At 38.7% G+C, this 19,066-nt stretch overlaps 1 protein-coding gene across 2 annotated transcripts in view; it reads left to right on the forward strand.

The window, feature by feature from the left end:
* RELN (reelin) overlaps nucleotides 1-19,066 on the forward strand; it is a 297,870-nt gene that overhangs the window by 245,824 nt on the left and 32,980 nt on the right. For both annotated transcript variants that reach the window (XM_037387677.1, XM_037387678.1), the window contains exons 37-45: nucleotides 858-942; nucleotides 3,542-3,724; nucleotides 4,949-5,120; nucleotides 5,199-5,301; nucleotides 7,828-8,057; nucleotides 10,811-11,031; nucleotides 12,065-12,212; nucleotides 15,580-15,838; nucleotides 17,143-17,392. In XM_037387677.1, the coding sequence (XP_037243574.1) occupies nucleotides 858-942; nucleotides 3,542-3,724; nucleotides 4,949-5,120; nucleotides 5,199-5,301; nucleotides 7,828-8,057; nucleotides 10,811-11,031; nucleotides 12,065-12,212; nucleotides 15,580-15,838; nucleotides 17,143-17,392 (1,651 nt within the window). The remainder of the gene's footprint in view (nucleotides 1-857; nucleotides 943-3,541; nucleotides 3,725-4,948; nucleotides 5,121-5,198; nucleotides 5,302-7,827; nucleotides 8,058-10,810; nucleotides 11,032-12,064; nucleotides 12,213-15,579; nucleotides 15,839-17,142; nucleotides 17,393-19,066) is intronic.

Below are 19,066 nucleotides of genomic sequence, written 5' to 3' on the forward strand. Positions count from 1 at the left end.
TTCACTTGACACTGTGAATGCAGGTACCCCAAAAAAGCAAAGTTTAATAACGTTTGGTGTAGAAATTAATTCTTTGAATTCTTTAGAAATATTTCCTTGCAAAACCTTGACTCCAGTTCAACCTCTTTAAATCATTTAAATCACAAATTACAGGATGTGAATTGTCTGAAACTTGGATTGGTTGTTCCTGCATGTTGTTCCCCTAGGGGGAATGGGTCTGAGAAAGAGGGAAGCTCTGAGAGATGGTTTGCCAGATCTCTGTAGAATGGGTACTGGCTCTGGCCCCCGGATCCACACAGCATTGATGTCCGAAGATGGACAGGACCTTAGGGGTCACTATGGAGTTTGCTCTCTGCTCCCTTTCCTTACTGCTTTAAGTCAAGAGGTTGCCCCAGAAGACTATTTTTGTATGAAATATTTTTTGAGGCACAGAAAAAAGCTCCTAGAGAGGAATCTTCCTGCCTGGAAATTAGGGTGCTTGGCTACTATACATTTTGCTAAAAAAATTAGTATACTAGCTTGGACTCAATGTCTGAGTAAGTCAGTGCTTGCAGATCAGATCGTATCTCTATGGTTCACAGCATGAACTGAATGAGCTGTATCTGTGGCTGTAACTGATCATGCAGCTGTGCCTGTGGCAGTGACACAAACCCATATCTAGCCCTTTCTATTGTCATGGCTCACTTTGCCAAGGCTATTGCTGTCCCCATTTTCTACATGGAAGAAGCTGTGGGACAGAGAACTACCTCTCTCACTGCCGCTAGCAGTCAGTAACAGACAACATCCAGACAATACAAGCTGCAGAGCATCTTCAGTGGTGGGAACTGAGACTCACACTATCTATTCTGTATTTGCAGGAAGGACTGAGAATGCTTGTTTCGAGAGATCTAGATTGCACTAATACTGTGTACATCCAGTTTTCATTTAAATTCATTGCAAAAGGTAAGATCACTGTTGATTTCCTATTACTTCTCTAGCTTTATTCATACATAGTAGCATCATGGAGAAGAATATGGGTTTACATTTTCAGCTTCAGCGTACATGATCACTGGTTTATGGTAGATAATCCAGGAACTTGTTTGAGATTGTACATCATCCCTACCTTGCTACCAGCCTACGTGGCCGTCTGTGCCGTTCCTGAGAAAAACATAAACCGGTAATATAAAAACCAGCACAGCTAGTAAAGTCTTTGAGCAGAAAAGAAAAAAAATAACTCAACATTTTTTGAGAGATTTTGCAGTATGTTGGGGGAAAATTGATTTATCAGTTTTTTAAGTCATAAAATTTTGTCTATAGTAGATCACTTAGGGAACTGATAAGAAACTACCAGGTTTTTCATTTTCAAGCTTCAGTCCACTGCATTAAAAGGTCTTACCATCTGACTTCCTTGTAGGTATCTTAGAGATGACTAAAACTTCGTAATTCTGTTCAATTGTATATGAAGAATAGTCAGACCTGCCAAGCCAAGTTTATACATTGGTGTAATAAGCTTGAGACAGTTTTTTCTAATACAAGTATTAGAAATGCCAATGATTCGGTCCTACCCTACTCCAAGCCCCTGCCATCCCTGGCTTTGCAAAATAATTTTTTCCAAGTCAGGAGTAACATGGTGGAGAACAACTACCCTGGCTGAGGGCTTTCAGTTGTTTTTCCCAGTATTGCCTGTAGAACTGGCACTTCCAAGCTGAACTCTCAACATGCAAAAACTCCTCTCCCTTTGATGGAAGATGGAAGATGTTCATAGCTTCTGGGACTGGACCCTAACTGACTCACCATTTGCCAAAGGACAGCATGAAAAGAGTTTTGAACTGCCTCTTTCTTTCTAAGTAAATTTCTTAGCCAAATCACTGTATGGGCAAGTAAAAATGTAGCTCTTTCTGAATTAAGTTTGATTCACTTGAATAGACATTTAATCATATATATTTGGCTATTTATTACTATTAAGTACTTTATCGAAAAGAGATAAACCAGTAACAGCCAAAACCATAACATAACATGCCCCAAAATAACGATGTGCCAAATACTTCAGTTTTAAAAGCAAAATCTTTCTGAAAACTTCTTTTACAAGACTCTGACTTGGAAATATTTCTACATATGATCCTTGCCAAAATATTTAAAAATACAATGAGTAAAAATATCATCCTGAAAGGGAGGAATAGCCGAAGGCTCAAGGCTGGATTTTGACACTTGACCCACAAGAGGTAAAGCAATGAAACTCCATGAGAAATCTTTTCTCATTAAATCCATATGGCTTGCTAGGCTTAGGCCTGGATCCAGGACTTAGTCCCAACAAACTCCCTAATGTTGAATGCAAATTAATATAGCTGGGCATATCTCTCAACTGTAAGAGTTAACAGCATGTGTTGTTTAGTGTTGATCACCACAGGTAAGGCAAAATCAGCTCCTGTCTCCTTCCTGCTCTGTTCTACACATGGCCATTGAAGAGAGACTTTGCACTGAAGCAGAGTAGAGCAGGAGTGTGCACATCAGTCATTTTGGCTTCAGCAAATTTGGTTAATTTAAGAACAGAACATGGGAGAAACTTGCACAGTAATGCAGTGAGGCAGGGATGAAAAACCTGTTCCTTAGTCCTTTTCTGCTGCTAGTTCCTGTCCTTGGACTGAGTTTTTGGGGATGTGCCATCACTATGCCACACTATGAAGGGAGTGGATAGTGTAAATTTGTCCAAGTGAGAACTCAGCTTGGAGATACTGTCGCTCAGATGTTGATGTTCTTGGTCAGCAAGTCAGGCATGGGCCAAATAGACACTGAGGACTGAGCTTGTGCAGGATAACCACACCAAGTGCAAGTGCTGGGCTTTAATCAGCATATGTTAATAGCAAGGGCTGTAAAGAGTCTTTATTGACTCTAGAAAGCTTTAAGTAAAAAAGGAAGAACTGGTAGTCAGAAAATGCAAATTTTACTCTCACTTCCACCACTGATTTTTAGGCCTGCTTAAAGCACAGAATATTGCTGCTGTTGTTGTTAAAACATGCTAATAAAGATCCTCAGTGCTTTCCATCAATTATATGATTTCTGGGCATGAATATGCCCATATCAGTGCCTGCAGTCAGAGCCGTGGACTATAAATTGTGAGGATAAGGGCTGTGTCTTTATCTGTGGGTGCTACAGATGGTGATAATGTCTGGTACCTGGGAAAAACAAGCAAATAAATATTGAACTACTGAAAAATGTCTGTGGTAGAAGGAGATGGTTTGTTCTAATCTAGAATATTATAATAGTGAGATAGCTTCTAATCTAAGTAATTAACTGTGACCATACATATAATGAACAGCAATGTAAATTTAGCCCCTAATTCATTAGCATTTTGCAGACAGGCAAGCAAGGGAAAGTGCAGGAAGACGTATGTGTACAATCCACCTATAACATCTCAATAGCTTAAGTTGTTGATAAAGGAAGCCCATGATCTGTAATAGATGTCACAATAACCTAACTGCATTTACACTTGAAGAAGTATTTTTGAGCTAGTGCTTTTAAAAACTGGATTATAATGAACATAAATGCATGTCCTCTGCTCCAGGCACGCCCGAGAGGTCTCATTCCATCCTGCTGCAATATTCTGTCAACAGTGGCATCACTTGGCACCTGATAGATGAGTTTTACTTCACACAGACTACAGACGTCCTCTTTATTAACGTTCCTCTGCCCTATGCAGCCCAAAGCAATGCAACACGGTTCAGGCTTTGGCAACCTTACAACAACGGTAAGGAAGAGACACCCACAGGACTCCAGGTCCACACTTGCACAGCTCAGCATCGGTAGGAGGGTAGATTTTTAAACTCAACAATAATAGAGACTCTTAAATCATGTTTTCTTATAATTTAACTCCTTCAATTAAAATTATCACAGAATCATGTTTACTGTTCTTATAAAGCTGCTGTATGCTTTAAAGTGAAAGTACCTTAACCTGATACTCCTTGACTGTGTGCAGAAGACTATTTGGTCCTGGGGGGATGGGGAGGTCAAGCAACACAGATAAAGTTAACTTCACTCAGGTTCTTATTATTTTTAATGGACCTGATTCGCATTTACACTGAGGGCCCATTAGAATGCTCCAATTATACAAAAACATCCCAAGTGCAAATGGGAGCTGGGCCTACCTTGCTCGGAATTAACTAGGCATTAAAAACCCATTTAGACAGAGTATGTAGTGAGCAGTTAATCTTTTGATTAAATTGTAAAGGACTGTAGAAAACCACAAGAGGAATGCAGCTCATTCTTCCTGATTGTAGGAGATGTGCCAGCTGAAGAAAGCTCTCCTCTGCTATCAGTTACTCTGAGCACATCTCTTAGCAGAAGCTGACATTAAGGGCTCTAAAGAATTCCAGCAATCGTTTAGACACAGTAATACAGCAACAATTTATTCCATGCAGGCAAATGCCTAGCACATCTCTAACAAAAAAAGCAAACTTAAATCTGGTCCTAAGAATCCAGTCCCACTTCATTCTTCTGGTGGGTTCTGCCTAAAACTAAGCTTTTCTTGCACACATTATCCTTAAGTACAAATCTTATTTAAAAGAAGCCTTTTAACTTTCTCTGATCAACACAAAGGCTTTTAGATAGATTTAAAAAAAAAAACAAACAACAAAACAAAACAAAAAAAAAACCAGTTGCACAAAAGATCTGGCAATCTAATCCTTCCTGTCCAGTTTGAAAGCACTAATTTTACAACATATTTGAATTTATAATCCATTGGAGAGAAGTCAATCAGAATTTCCTTCTCTGTCAAAGAGCCCTTGCCAGGCAAACACAAGCTGCTGAGTCCAAGGAAAAAGGTGCAGAATGAAATCAGCCTTTCAGGCTGCTTGGGCTCTACAGCAACCACTCACTCATTTAGATGATTCTTAATCAAAACGAAGATACTGACGCTAGTGTAGTATAATAGTGGTATTAGGTCTTAACAGGAATGTTCCCCTTTTCTTTGTAGGCAAAAAAGAAGAAATCTGGATTATTGATGACTTAATTATAGATGGAAATAACTTAAAGAATCCCATGATCCTTTTGGATACATTTGACTTCGGTCCCAAAGAGGACAACTGGTTTTTCTACCCTGGTGGAAACATAGGGCTTTATTGCCCATATTCATCTAAAGGAGCTCCGTAAGCACCTCTCAGCAATAAATTAGAAAGAACTGTGGAATAAACTGAGTCTAAAGTGTTCCTTTCCTTTTTTTACAGGGAAGAAGATTCAGCTATGGTATTTGTTTCAAATGAAGTTGGAGAGCACTCCATTACAACAAGGGACCTGAGTGTAAATGAAAACACTATAATCCAGTTTGAGGTACTTGTCCTCAGAAAGTTATTTTGCCTTTTGCTTAGAGAGTTCTCTTCTTCCAGGTTCTGCTCTTTGGTGTATTTGCCCAGCTGTTATGATTGCCAAGTGCAGAAGCCTGTCTAATTTCTCCTGTAATTGCTTTGATATTACTTTCCCTCATGTGTGTATATCATGACACTTTTAACACAGATAAGGGAAATTTCTGCCTCAAACTCTTCTAATTTTATGCCGAAGTTACTACTTTGTCCATGCCTGTATACTTGCACTGATAGCATTAAAGTCCATGACCTGGGAGTTGGAGAGTCATCACTGGCAGAGAAGATGATGAGCAAAATATAATGAGGGTCCAGATTGCCACTTCACAGCCTGCTCAGGATAAGTGTGCAGCACTTCCATAAGGTGACCCGGTGGAGAGCTACGACTTCATCCGTGACACTAGAAATTAATTTTTCCTACCTGCTGGCTTAACTGCACTGCTGTACTTTCTCAGAGAGCCAAGGCTCTGCTTTCCTTTTGCTTCTGCCCATGCTTTCATAGACACTCTAGAAGAAGCTGTTTTTTGGCCATGATGGCCTGAATTCATCCCATCTTAGTGAGTTATCCAAAGCTCATGAATAAAGAGCATGCTTTTTTGGTTTTCATATAGTCAATGGAAATGGGTACCGCAATGACAACACGTAGTCTAAACTAAACTGTGTTTCTGGTTTATCCTAAAATCTAAATAGTGCACTGGCTAGGGCAGATACTGATGGGAGTAACCATTTAACCTAGTATGTATTAGTTTAGAGGGGTTATTATATTGTCATTAAGAAATCATAAAATAATCTTTCATGTAAATTGCCATGTTACATTTACCAGGCTACTTTTAAGAAAGATGTAGTGTTAAACAGCAAATTATACTAGTTTATAAACAGTTAATAAAATGATACTAAAGGTTTTCCAAGAAAAGTAGGTTTAGCTGTGTACTCATGCATGCTTCAGTTTGTCATGCAACTAATTCATAAATTATTGAATGCAAACCATTTCCTGTTTTAAAATATAGATTATAGCCTGTAGAACAAAAATGTTTGAGGTCACTTTAAGGTATTCATAAGTCTTCAGAGCGTTAACCTCATAAAATCTACATGCTTACTTCCATATGTGGTAAGAACATTGTTTTCAGCTCACGTTTTTGAGGATATTAGTATAAATGAAGAAGTTATGCATAATGCAGTAGAGTTTCTCCCAAGAGTTATAACCGATATTGGGTCAAGCACCTCTCTAAGATTCCAGATGAGTAGATAACCCTTCTAGTCGTATGTAGGTTGATGGGACTCATGTGCACTGAAGAGTGATGAAGGAAATTCAATGTCAGATACATTTTCAACATTCCTGCACAGTTCTAAGTATTATTGGGTTTTAGAAATAAAGAGATTTTCATTACAGAGCAGCATGTTATAAAGAAACTTACTTTCTGCTACAAAGATATGTAAAAACCTCAAAATGTTCCATAGTTTTAGTACAGGCTTTGTATTTCATTGGCAATGGGTTTTTATTTTTTATATGGTAAGTATAATACATCTTATTTTATATGACAGAGTCATCCTGTAAGGGAACTAATTCTTCTTTTATTTATATTATTTCTTTTATTATGAGCAATTTGAAACTAAAAGAACATCTTAATATCAGTGTGAAAGAAAAGCAGACTACTTTGCACTAGGGGCATGCAGAAGATATGTCTTAAGATGTCTTATATTCTGTACAAAGCATCATTTTATATTTTTTTTCCAATAGTAGAACTGTGTTCGTGTAAGTTTTCTGCCTTTTCTACTGTTCTCTAAATCAAGAATCTTGTAAGAATACCCAGAGAAGTTTGATGCTACCAAAATATATTTTGGTGTGATATTGAATCTAAATCCAGTCCAGCTATGATACTTTTAACACTGTCTCCTAGGGCTTTGCTCCTATATATAAACAAAAGGGTAGTGAGTATGAAAGCTGAAGAACACATGGAGTGATATAGCATACCCCCTGTGGCACAAGCTTTTTCATTTTTTTGGAAGTGTAACACAAGAAGGACCATAGTGCAGCTCAGCAATTTAACAAAAGGTTTATATTTGCACATTTTGTTTTAATATTTCTGGGTTTGAAAATGCACATTTTTTTGGTGCTGTCATTACTTAAGTACCTGCCAGAGGACTGCAAAAGCTGATGCATTTGCTCCAGCAACGTTAGCAGCTCTCCTTTGGGATTTTGTCTAATTATCTTTACAGTTTTCTCTTAATAGAAGTAGTTGGGGATTTCATATTACATTAATTTTATGATAAGCTAGAGTGCAATATGCCTATGGATAGGTAGGGCAATGTGCAAGAGTTCATGTTCACATGCATGTCTTGAGTGCATCATCCCAGTTGTTAAATGAGTTCCCAGATCCCTGTTTTCCTGGGCTAAATATATACCTTACCAAAGGGAGAGGCAAAGAGACAAAAGAGTGATCAGGAGTTCCACAACTTGCCCTATGTTATCTTCTGTATTTCCTGTCTTGGCCTCCAGATCAATATCGGCTGCACCACTGATAGTTCCTCTGCTGACCCAGTAAAGCTGGAGTTCTCACGAGATCTGGGGGCGACCTGGCACCTGCTGCTCCCCTTGTGCTACAGCAGCAGCAGCCACCTCAGCTCCCTCTGCTCCACCGAGCATCACCCAAGCAGCACTTACTACGCAGGCACCACCCAGGGCTGGAGAAGGGAGGTCATTCACTTTGGAAAACTGCACCTCTGTGGGTAAGTGTCCAGCTCCTATTCCTGCCAAGCTGCTTGTTGTTTGTTTTCATTTGTATTTTCCATCCAAAACGTTCTCCCAGAGGTGTGTAAGAATTGTGGCACTAGAGCAGATCAGATGATCAGTTTTTCTCCAGTTTTTGTCCTGAATGTTAGTTAGTGTTCAGAAAATTCCCAAAAATACATTATGCCTAATGCTAATGTAGAATAACAACAGATGATTTCCTATTTATCCAGATATCTAATTGGTGACATCTTTATGGAAGCGGGTTGCGTGGTAAAATTAATGCAAAACTGACTGTCCTTATAGTGTTTTGAATGTTCTTTACTGCAGTGAATTAGCCATGTGAATTTATCAAAGATATTATTGCATAAAATTTGAAATTCATTAGAAAATGCAGTAAAATGTGAGCTAGCATAAACTTGATTTTACTTCATTGTAAGGAAATGGACTGATGTAAATACTTGAGATCTCTTGTAGCTATAAAATTCTGTCATTCTATGAAATTAACTGCTGCAGTCACTCAGAAACTTAAAGTTTGTGGAACAAGCCAGGTTGGGTGATAACAGATACATAGCATAGAAAAACAACATATGCTAGCAGGCATAACATTACGTAACTTTTCAAAGTATAAAACAGTGCTGGTTACTGTTTTCAGAGAAATCTGTCTTCTAGCATCAACTCAGTTTATGTAAAAGATCACATCATTAAGGATTAAACTGTAGCATGTATGAATGAAAACGAGCTATGCAACTGTGAGACTTTATGAGTCTATGCAACCATGAGACTAAGTATTTATGAAACTACTGAATGCAGTGGGTCTTCCACTAAATAAATGGCCCTGTATGTGCCTTTGAAAGTATGAATAAACCTATGTAAGAGATGAGAACCAAATTTGGAAAACATGGATGTTTAATTTAAGAAAACATTTAAATTTTAAATTTGCATTTTGTGGTTTATGACAGTTACCTTTTCAAGTGTGGAATAGGTAACTACCTCTTGCAGCAGCTCATTTGTCCTTCTGCTTTTGCCCAAAAGAATTATTTGACTCTTTACCCAACTACCAATGCATTCCTCCAAATGAAAATTTTGACTGTGCAGACTCCTAACTCATTTAAACCTTCCAGGTATTTTGATTTAGTTCTCTGTTCCTGAGTGTTTCTAGCACATTTGCCTGCCTGCCTTCCTGTTCCTTCCCCATCGCAAAGGCCAGAAGCCAGTTGCTGACAGCCAGCCAAACCCAACAGCACAGAGCAGCTTCCATGGAGCGTTCGGTGCCACGAAATTCTAGGGCCAGAGGGCTGAAGGGCGATTTTCTTCACTAGAACCCCCTGGAATAACAAGAAAGAAACTCCAAACCTGACTCCTTGTGTAATTCATACACAAAGTGTCAAGTGATTATATTTAAATGAAGATAAAGACATTTTCAGTTATTTCCACTGTGTATGTTAGTTTGGAAATTAATATACGTTCTCAGCAGACAGCTGTAACTAAGAATTAGTATTCTAATTGTGTCCTGAAGGAAAAGTCTGTGGCCTGTTGAGCCAGTGAAGAAACCCAACCCCCTTCAGGAAGATCGGTATTTCGCTACGAGTCATGGTTCACCCCCACCAGGAGGGAGTCTGAGAGAAGGAGCTGACATGCCTCAGGGGTGGCACAATTCCAGCTTGTGGGGCAGAGTTCTCTGAAGAGGAGCTTACGACACCTCCAGCCTCACACTTGTGTCCTTTACCTCAGGGTGCATTAAAATCAATGTTTTTGACTTCCAGCAGGACTCTGGCTCTCGGGTATCTTTCTGGAAACTCTCAGTAGTGTCCCCACCCATCAGCTATCCTTTGTCACCTGAATCCCCTCATAAAAACTCTTTTTTAGCAAATCAAGACAAAAAAACTCATCAGCTACCCGTGCTATTGATTCTCCTGCTGCATTTAGTTATCTCTAACAAGACACATTAAACATGCAAGGCAATTAAGTGCTTTTCCCTTCTCACTCTTCTGATTTCCTTCCTCCTTTAAAACATTTTCTCAATTGGGAATAAAATTAGTCTCTCAAGTGTTTTTCCCTCTCTCAATTTGTTTTCTCTTCTTCCCCAGTCAGTTGCTCTTTATATGCAGCATTGATGCAAGTAGCACTTAGGAGGTGAATTAAAAATGACAGGACGGCACCCAAAGGAGAATATAGTTTAAATTAACAACTTGCAATATCAGTCTGGTTTAAGATTAAGCCACCGAAAGCAAGCCAGTGACATGGCAGGTCATGTTTTCTTTCCATGTAACCGAGGATGAGATCCTAGCACCCCAGCTTCACAGGTGGACTCCCTGGGGGAAGAGTGGCAGCATGAAGTAGGGTTTCACTCTCCGGGAAGGGGTGAAAGTGGCCTGGTCTGACCCAGACACTGTAAGCCAAAGCAGAAGGAAATCCATCAGACCACAGCCATTCATCCTCCCCATGACGATGGAGAGAAGAGCGGTTAGCTTTCAAATCCCATTTTCAAGTCCGTCATTCAGTTTTGGTATTATAAGTAATGAATAATGTTATTTTTATTTCTGTCAGTACTTGGGTTGAATGTCAACATAAAGATGCATGAGAGACTGAAGGAATTAGATATAGCAGTCGGTTTCTAGAATTATGCTATTTATCAAGCCAGTTCCAACAGAAAGAATACTGTATATATTGCATAGTATTTTGTATATCTACAGAATACAAAAAAGATGGAATTATTATTTCAATTAAATACATTTTATGCCTTTTTCAGGTTGGCAAGGTTTAGATGGTACCAAGGATTTTACCCTGCTGGATCCCAGCCAGTGACTTGGGCCATTGACAATGTGTACATTGGCCCACAGTGCGAGGAGATGTGCAACGGGCACGGCAGCTGTATCAACGGCACAAAGTGCATCTGTGACCCTGGGTACTCTGGGCCAACCTGCAAAATAAGTACCAAGAACTCTGACTTCCTTAAGGATGATTTTGAAGGTATCTCTTTTTTTTTTGCAGGGGTCCGAGTTCTGCCTGTCTGTCTTAGTGAAACCCTGGGCTCAAGGGATAAAACAGCAAAGTCTTCCTTACCTCTGCATGCTTCTGAATGTAATTTATGCTGGAGGGGGATTCCCGTGAACCAAGTAATTTAGATGTCATTCTCAGGCATGGTTTGTGAATGTTCAATGGCTATCAGTTGTCTAGTTTGGAGTGTCTGATTATTTGTGAAGATGTTAATGCTGGAATACAAAATCTTCACCGAAATAGAATTTCCTGAAACTTTATATGTAGAAAATAATTTTAGAAGAAAATGATGGTTTGATGGCGGTTTGACTTTAACACAGACAGAATGCGTGCAAGTGAGGCAAACAACAGCGGGCTTTAATGTTGTGCCGTTTCTCACTACAAGGGAAGCCTAAGTGGCCTTAATACAGCAAACATGGTTTCAGGGCAGACCCTGTGTCTCAGCGGTGAGGGCCACCACTCGGCAGGCACAGCTTGGGGTCTCCAAGCGAGCAACGGCAGGAGGGAACTCAAAGCCTCATGCAGGCCCGGGCACACACAGCAGTCACCTACACAACTCTAAAACCACCTTGAGGTTTCCCCCAGTAGCAAGCATGGCAAGAAGAGCCCGTTTTGAGTAAAGCAGCACCTGTGAACCAAACTCATTCCTTCATACGTGCTGCTGTTCACTTTGAATTTTGCAAGCCTTTGCTTGCCCGCTACCACATGATACCCAAAGATTCTTTATAGCCCTGAGTACTTTCTCATTATTTTAAGAAAAATGTAGAAAAGTGGCAAATCTTGTGAATAACTAGAGAGTAAGATCGCAGATTTCATACTTCTGAGGGTTTTTTGTTTATTTTGTCTTGATTCACGGCAGTTTTCTAGAATGCATTGCATTGGAAACATCAAATATTTCTTCACTCTGCATGTGATGTTTAATTTAGCTCTCTTCCCCTGGAAACAGTACTCTTGCAGTAGGAGCACTTTGGACTAAATCATAAATATGTGTTCACTGTGTATTCAGGTCAGCTGGAGTCAGACAGATTCCTGCTTGTGAGTGGTGGAAAGCCATCAAGGAAATGTGGCATCATGTCTGGAGGAAACAACCTTTTCTTTAATGAAGAAGGCTTACGTATGTTGATGACTCGAGACCTAGATTTGTCACAAGCCAGGTAACACAATTTCAAAGTTCTTTCAGGATTTCACTATAGAAATAACATACTGAAAAATAATATATATGCAACACTTCTGTGGTAAAGGCAAGCTGATATATTCTGTGGTCCTTACGGTAGTGAATATTCCATTTTAACCATTGTTACCATTTTAAATTAAATTTAATTTGAACTTTAATGGATCATTTAAATTTTTGTGGGTTTTTTTTACCTTGAATAAGAACTCCAGGATCTGGTGCCACACCTTCAGTAGTTTATGCAAGTTTTTATTTTTTAAATGCATAACATGAGAAATCGATTGCGTGTCACACGCTCTGCTTGTCTTACAGTTTGGTGTATTATGAGCCATTGCTGAAACAGGAGTATCTGCTGCCAAGGAGTAACTTTTACATTCATCATCTCATAATTCTTTCATTTTTGAAGCTTACTTTCTTCGTATTGTGCACATAATTCACTGAGAATTTCCCATCAAGCTGTCACCAGCTACAGTGAGCACAGCAACTGAAAAACAAATATTTTTAAGTGTATTTAGAGATTATGTTGTGTCATTACAGCCCACAGAGGAGGTATTTGATAAGTGAGACATGCTAAGCAAGCCACATTAAAAAAACGTACACTAAAATTTAAACCACATCCTAATAGTGTGCATGCTAACAAATAGGCATTGTTTTCTAATTATTTCCGTATTTTAGCTTATATCCTTACCTTACTACTTCGGAAAGGTGGCATTTTGTCTGAGACTTTTTTCTACTGATCTCTTGTAACCACCCTACTTCTCTCTAATGTTCTTTGGGGAACACTCTAACAGGCGCTTTATTTCTTTTTGACTTGTCTTCATTAGCATTGAAGCTTTAAATAATCATTTAATTGCAGAACCTCATGGTCAATAAAGATGCCTAATTTCTAACCATTATATTTTTTAGATCAGCAGTTAGCTAACCCTCAGTGAGGTGCAATATTAAAGATCCCTGTATTGAATCTGTAAGATTCCTTACAGCAAACTTTTTTCAGAACTTGGTAAATACAAACATAAATACTCTGCACTGATTTTATTTCCTAGACCATTCTGAAATTAAAAGATTGTTTAACAAAAGAAACAAAAGATCTTGTAAGTTGCTCCATTACACTAAATGACATGTTTTCCTTATTACTCGTGTTCAAAGAGCCGTCATTTATCTCCTCTTCGTGACAGTCTGTAGCTGGATTTGCATATATTGACCTCAAGGTGTTACATGGAGATAAATGACTTCTGTCTTAGTAAAAGGAAAACAAAACAGCACGTTTAATTTCTTGTATATGCTGATGAAAAATAACAGTTATCAACAAATAACTGTATGTTGTCTTCTGAACAGCAAGGCAGACTGCAGCGGCATTGCTGGGGGCTGCTCTTTAGCAACCTGAAGTAATTGCAGTGGGGTTTTCTTAATTTTCAGGCTGACTCTATCAGCCACCTGCAAAGCACAACAGATCTGGCTGTGACACAGATGTGCCAAATTCTGCACAGGACGTGGGAAGAGGTTTCAGTTTATGCCAGGAATGAGGAGAAGCAGCACTTCTAATAAATATCTTTAAGGGTACTTAGACTCAGTAGTCACATCAAAACTTCCCCTTTTCTTACGAGGAGATGCCTTGAAGTACGCAGGTGAGCAGTGGTGTCTATCAGTGCTGCAGGCCACGCTCAGCACCTGGGGATTGAAATGAAGCGGACTTTGCAATCCATTATCCATTGCCATCACATTTATATTTTAAAGAATGTAACACAGGGGACAGTATGTCACCATCATGGTGATACCTATAGCTGAAACTGTACAGCATGAAATATCAGTGGGGACAGAATATTTGAGGTGTCATAGCTAACCAAATCCCTTTCAATTCTGAATTACTAGAATATCCACACATTTTAGTGTTACTAGACCTACAAGAAAACTTTGCTTTTCCATTTCAAAATAGGCAGAGCCTTTGCAAAATATCTGTGAGATGAGAAGAGAGATATTTAAAATTACTTTTTTATCTGCTAGACATTGTTACCTATTTTTGAGTGGGTTATTATGATATTAGTAAAAATTCAGATAAAAGAATAGCAATCCACAGAGACCAGATTCAACAGAGACAAGGTCACCTGGGTTTATTTCCTTTGAATTATGTGGTGAATGTCAGAGTAAATCTGAGGAGGCACAAAGACTTGCCAGTAGTGAATCCAATCCATTACAGTTGATACGTTGATCCATGAGGGTCCCCAGTGCTCCTTTACAGCACAAGCAATAAGTTATGTCTGGGACATGGAGGTGGATATAATCTATAGCGAAAGAAGTTATATATATAGTAGCAAGAGAAACCGTGAGTCACAGAGAGGACTAGAATTAATTGACTTGCAGGTCTGGTGTTTTATTGAAGCTTTGTCTGCCCAGCACCTCTGCAGCCTCCGCTCCCAGTGGATCTACCTGCATATCAAACCAGAGCAAGACTTTTGAATCAGAACTTCTTCTGCACCATTTCATTTAACCGTGATCCAGGCAGCACTAATGCAATAATAATTAGAACAGATACAACACTCTAAAGCTGTGTGAAAGCTGTGCAAACATGAATTAATACTTGTAATATCGCAGCAAGTCTGATAGGTAAATAACATTACAGCAGCGGTTCCCTCTACTCCAAGCGCATAGTAGAGCTATTTATGAGCATCGGCTAACCAGAAGAATTTCACAGTTTGATACAAGTCTATTGTGCTGCTTTGGAGAAGCCAATTAAATAGGGGATGAAAGTGCTGGTTTCCCTGGGTGGCTTGGGCTGGCTTCAGGGAAACCAGCACATTTAAGCGGTGTGATTTAGACAAATTTCCCAGGCTGACTAAATGGACCAAATGATCCCTGAAAGTGAAACGTGCTTTGTTCTCCTGTCCGGATTTTCTCTAGTTTATGCCAACGGGAAACCAAGATGCTTATTTTGAATTCAAGGATTTCAGCAAATTCATAGCAAATTATGATCTACTTAGGGTACCATTGCTTTTCTGTCACTAATATCTGTACTCATGGGCTACAGGGATAAAAAATTTCACCCAGGATTATGTTTCTGATATTAGCAACACCATCTGCTATGCAGACAAAAGCTCAAAACATAAATGACTGGCTTTGTTCAGCCTCTTCTGCCTGGCAAACGACCACACAGGCAAAATGAATTTTTGTCACCCCACCTGTCTGTCTACTTATATTATGGAGGCTTTGAAAAGGAAATCATAAGACCTCCCTAAAGCTGACTCTTACAGCAAGAAACCACAGGGCTAGTCAATAGACAAACTTGAAGTCTTTCTAGTTGGTTGTGTAGGATTTTGCAGAAAAGAAATCTTCCCAGTAATTGCTCCCCCTGTTAGATTTGTGCAGTTCTTCATGAGACTGGGATGCGGCAAGGGGGTGCCAGACCCCAGGAGCCAGCCTGTGCTGCTGCAGTACTCGCTCAATGGGGGCCTCACATGGAACCTTCTCCAGGAGTTCCTCTTCAGTAACTCCAGCAATGTGGGACGATACATTGCCCTGGAAATTCCCTTGAAGGCTCGCTCCAGCTCCACTCAGCTTCGCTGGTGGCAACCATCCGAGAATGGACATTTCTACAGTCCCTGGGTAATCGACCAGGTAAGGAATCCTGTGCACTGTTTGTTGATAATACAGCTGTAGACTGTTTTCAGTCTTAATGTTTCCCTTTTGTTGGCATACGTCATTTCAGCAGGTCAAGCAAAAATGCTTTGTATAAAGATATTCCAGAATTATAATAATTAGCAAAATAATAGATTTTATCTTAAAAATATTTTAAATTTAAAAATTAAAATAAAAATAAACAATTACTCTTTGCTAAGCTTGTGTTTTTAACACACAGTTTCCATGCAGGGTACTGAACGCCCATTTTGGAGCTAGGAAAGTCCTTCGTACATGAGTAGAGCCTCAGGTTCACACTGCAGAAGCCCTTACCATGCAACATGCAAGTCTGAGTTTTAAACTTTAAAATCCTTCATTTAAACTCTGTCCAAATATGTAACTGGCTTGGTAGAATGTAATAGAAAAAAAATGCTGAAAAATGCCAGTCTATATCAGTCTTCTAATTTTGAAAACAAAGTTGTTTCCTATTTGAGAATTGCTTCTATAAAGATTATTATGTTTCTTTTTATTACTTGGTATAAACCTCAAGAAACCCCACTAAAGTGATTGCTCTCTAAGTAGTGTTATTGGGCTGTCCAAGTTAAACTTGCTTAAACATATGAATGATTTTTTAAAGGAGTTAGTTCAGGTCCTTAGGAGGAATCCAGAAACTGAACTCCTAGCCACATTTAATGATGTGGTTACAAAATTTTACTTCCCATCCCTCCATTTAAAAATGAAAAAGTCCTCATTCTTTCATTCCTATAACTTCATTGAATATGGTTAATTTTAGTTCAGAACAATCAAAACCCGAATTCAGATAGCAAATGAAAATTAATTCTACCTTGCTTGCTGTTGAGTGGTAAAATGCTGACATCTTACAGTCAATGGCAAAAGAGACTTTTTGCCCAATTCTATCAGCCCATGCAATCTCGTAGGAGTGCACCAGATTACAGCAGAGCTGAGCAGTCAGTAGGAAAAACGACAGTGTAATAACTTTGCTCATACCAACATTTATTTTTGTGAGCAGTTTTAATTCACCCAGGATGGAGTTCACTTCCCTGAACTTCAGCTTTGTATAGCTGAACGGATCTCTTTAGGACTCCTTTGTAGGAAAAAGATATTCCCCTTCCTCATAACCTAAACTCTTTACAAAGTAAATTTGTGTATTTTGGGCCAGCAGACTATATATGCGTCAATCAGTAAATCTCTTCCTCCTCCAGGATGCTATGTCACATGTATGTTTGTGAAGACTTCTAGACATTTTTTCTTTTCAATAAAAATTTCCTTTCCTAATGTTTCAGATTCTTATTGGAGGAAACATCTCTGGCAATACAGTATTAGAAGATGATTTCACCACACTGGATAGCAGAAAGTGGCTGCTCCATCCTGGTGGAACAAAGATGCCAGTCTGTGGCTCTACTGGGGATGCTCTAGTGTTCATTGAGAAAGCCAGCACCCGCTACGTTGTCACCACTGACATCGTTGTCAATGAAGACTCTTTCTTGCAAATAGATTTTGCGGCATCCTGCTCTGTCACAGACTCCTGTTATGGTAATGACCTCTTAGTAATTCCTGCCCTTCCTCTTCCTCTCCTGTACAGCACACTACACTTGTTTTCTGGTTCTATTTTTCATCGTAACGAGAACTGAGAAACAAAAGATAGTTGCATGTTTCTGTTAGGAATTGTAGTATCAGCTTTTTTATTCTAGGTGTCTGAAGCATAAGGTAAACTAAAGTATATTATTCCCTCCGAGCACTTAAGTTAACTGTTCAATTCATTTGAGAAAAAACCTAACAGCTTCTTACTCAAATCCATTTAGCAGTTTATGGTATCCACAGCTTGGGGTTATCTTATGCTTCTAATAATAAGCAGCTGGGTGTTCCCAGCATATATTTCTTGCTTTGTGGTCTTGCATTTTCAGTGAAGTCTCAGTTCAGATCTCACTTGCACGGGTATAATTAAGAGATGATTTATATCAGCATACATCTGACACCAGCTAAGTCAGCATCAACTGCAAAAATGTGTATTGTCCACATGAAATAATAAACATGTGTATATATATGTGTGTATGTAGGAATGTATGCATAGATACATGCATATATATGTGTATATATACACAATGATGCAATTTTTAATTACCTAACTTCTTTTTTTCCATATGATGTGTATTCAGTGCAGAGCATGCTTTTGTATGTGTGTATGTATACGTACACACATACACATATAAATAAAAACATGCTCTACACTCAATACACATCACATGGAAATTAAGAATTGGTGCATTATGTGAATTCTAAGATGTACAAGAAACAAGTCTTCCTAGCTTTTGAATGCTTGATTGTACATCTTAAATTACATTATTTTAGCATAGGGTTTTGGGGTATAGATTTTTTTTATGAGTAGAATATAATATGTTGCAGCATGTAGCATGAGTTAATTCACCGGGTTGTGACTATTCCTCTAGAATTCTGCACAAAAACTGGAAAAAGACTTTACATGAAGTCCCAGGGGTGGCTTCTCTGATTTTGCTGTTCTAAAGTCAATGGAAGTAACATATTTTACTCAAATGCTTAACAAATTTTAAATTTTTTATTTTATTTTATTAAAAAAACTGTGGCATCCTAAGATCACCTCTGCTAAGTTTAAAAGTGTTTTGGCAGTTTATACTGGCAAAGAAGCAGTTCCTTCTTTTTTTGTTTCTTTGTCCACTACACGTACCATTATCTTAACTTAGTATTAAATTAGGCAGGACACTACCTAATCATGCTTCCAGTCATGATGAGCAAAGCATTTCATTTTGGTGATGGAGATTTAACACTAAAAACTCACTTACCCTTGTTTGTATCCACTTGCCCTTGTATTTCTATGGCACTGTCTTCTGTGCTTAGACATCGAGTAGGACTGGTTGGGTGATTAAGGGTCATTCTCTGTGCATGAGGATAGAAGAAATGGGTCTGTAGTAATTAAAAAAGATCACAGATTATCACTCCTGTCACTGCAAACATGTTCCATGTTTTACACAGCCAGAATGCCTGGCAGCTGGAACATATACTTCGAGTTACAATTCTGTGCCTGTTATTATTTACTTTTTAATGGCTGCATAAAAGTTTAACTTGAAGTATTTAGTAAGCTTGACTAACCTTTACTTTTCATAATAAAAGTTTATAAGCCATAAGCATCAAAACAATGAAATTGCTGATTTTTTGCCTAGAAATGAATACATT

This window comes from Falco rusticolus, chromosome 5 (genome assembly GCF_015220075.1).
Source record: "Falco rusticolus isolate bFalRus1 chromosome 5, bFalRus1.pri, whole genome shotgun sequence".
NCBI classification, from domain to species: domain Eukaryota; kingdom Metazoa; phylum Chordata; class Aves; order Falconiformes; family Falconidae; genus Falco; species Falco rusticolus.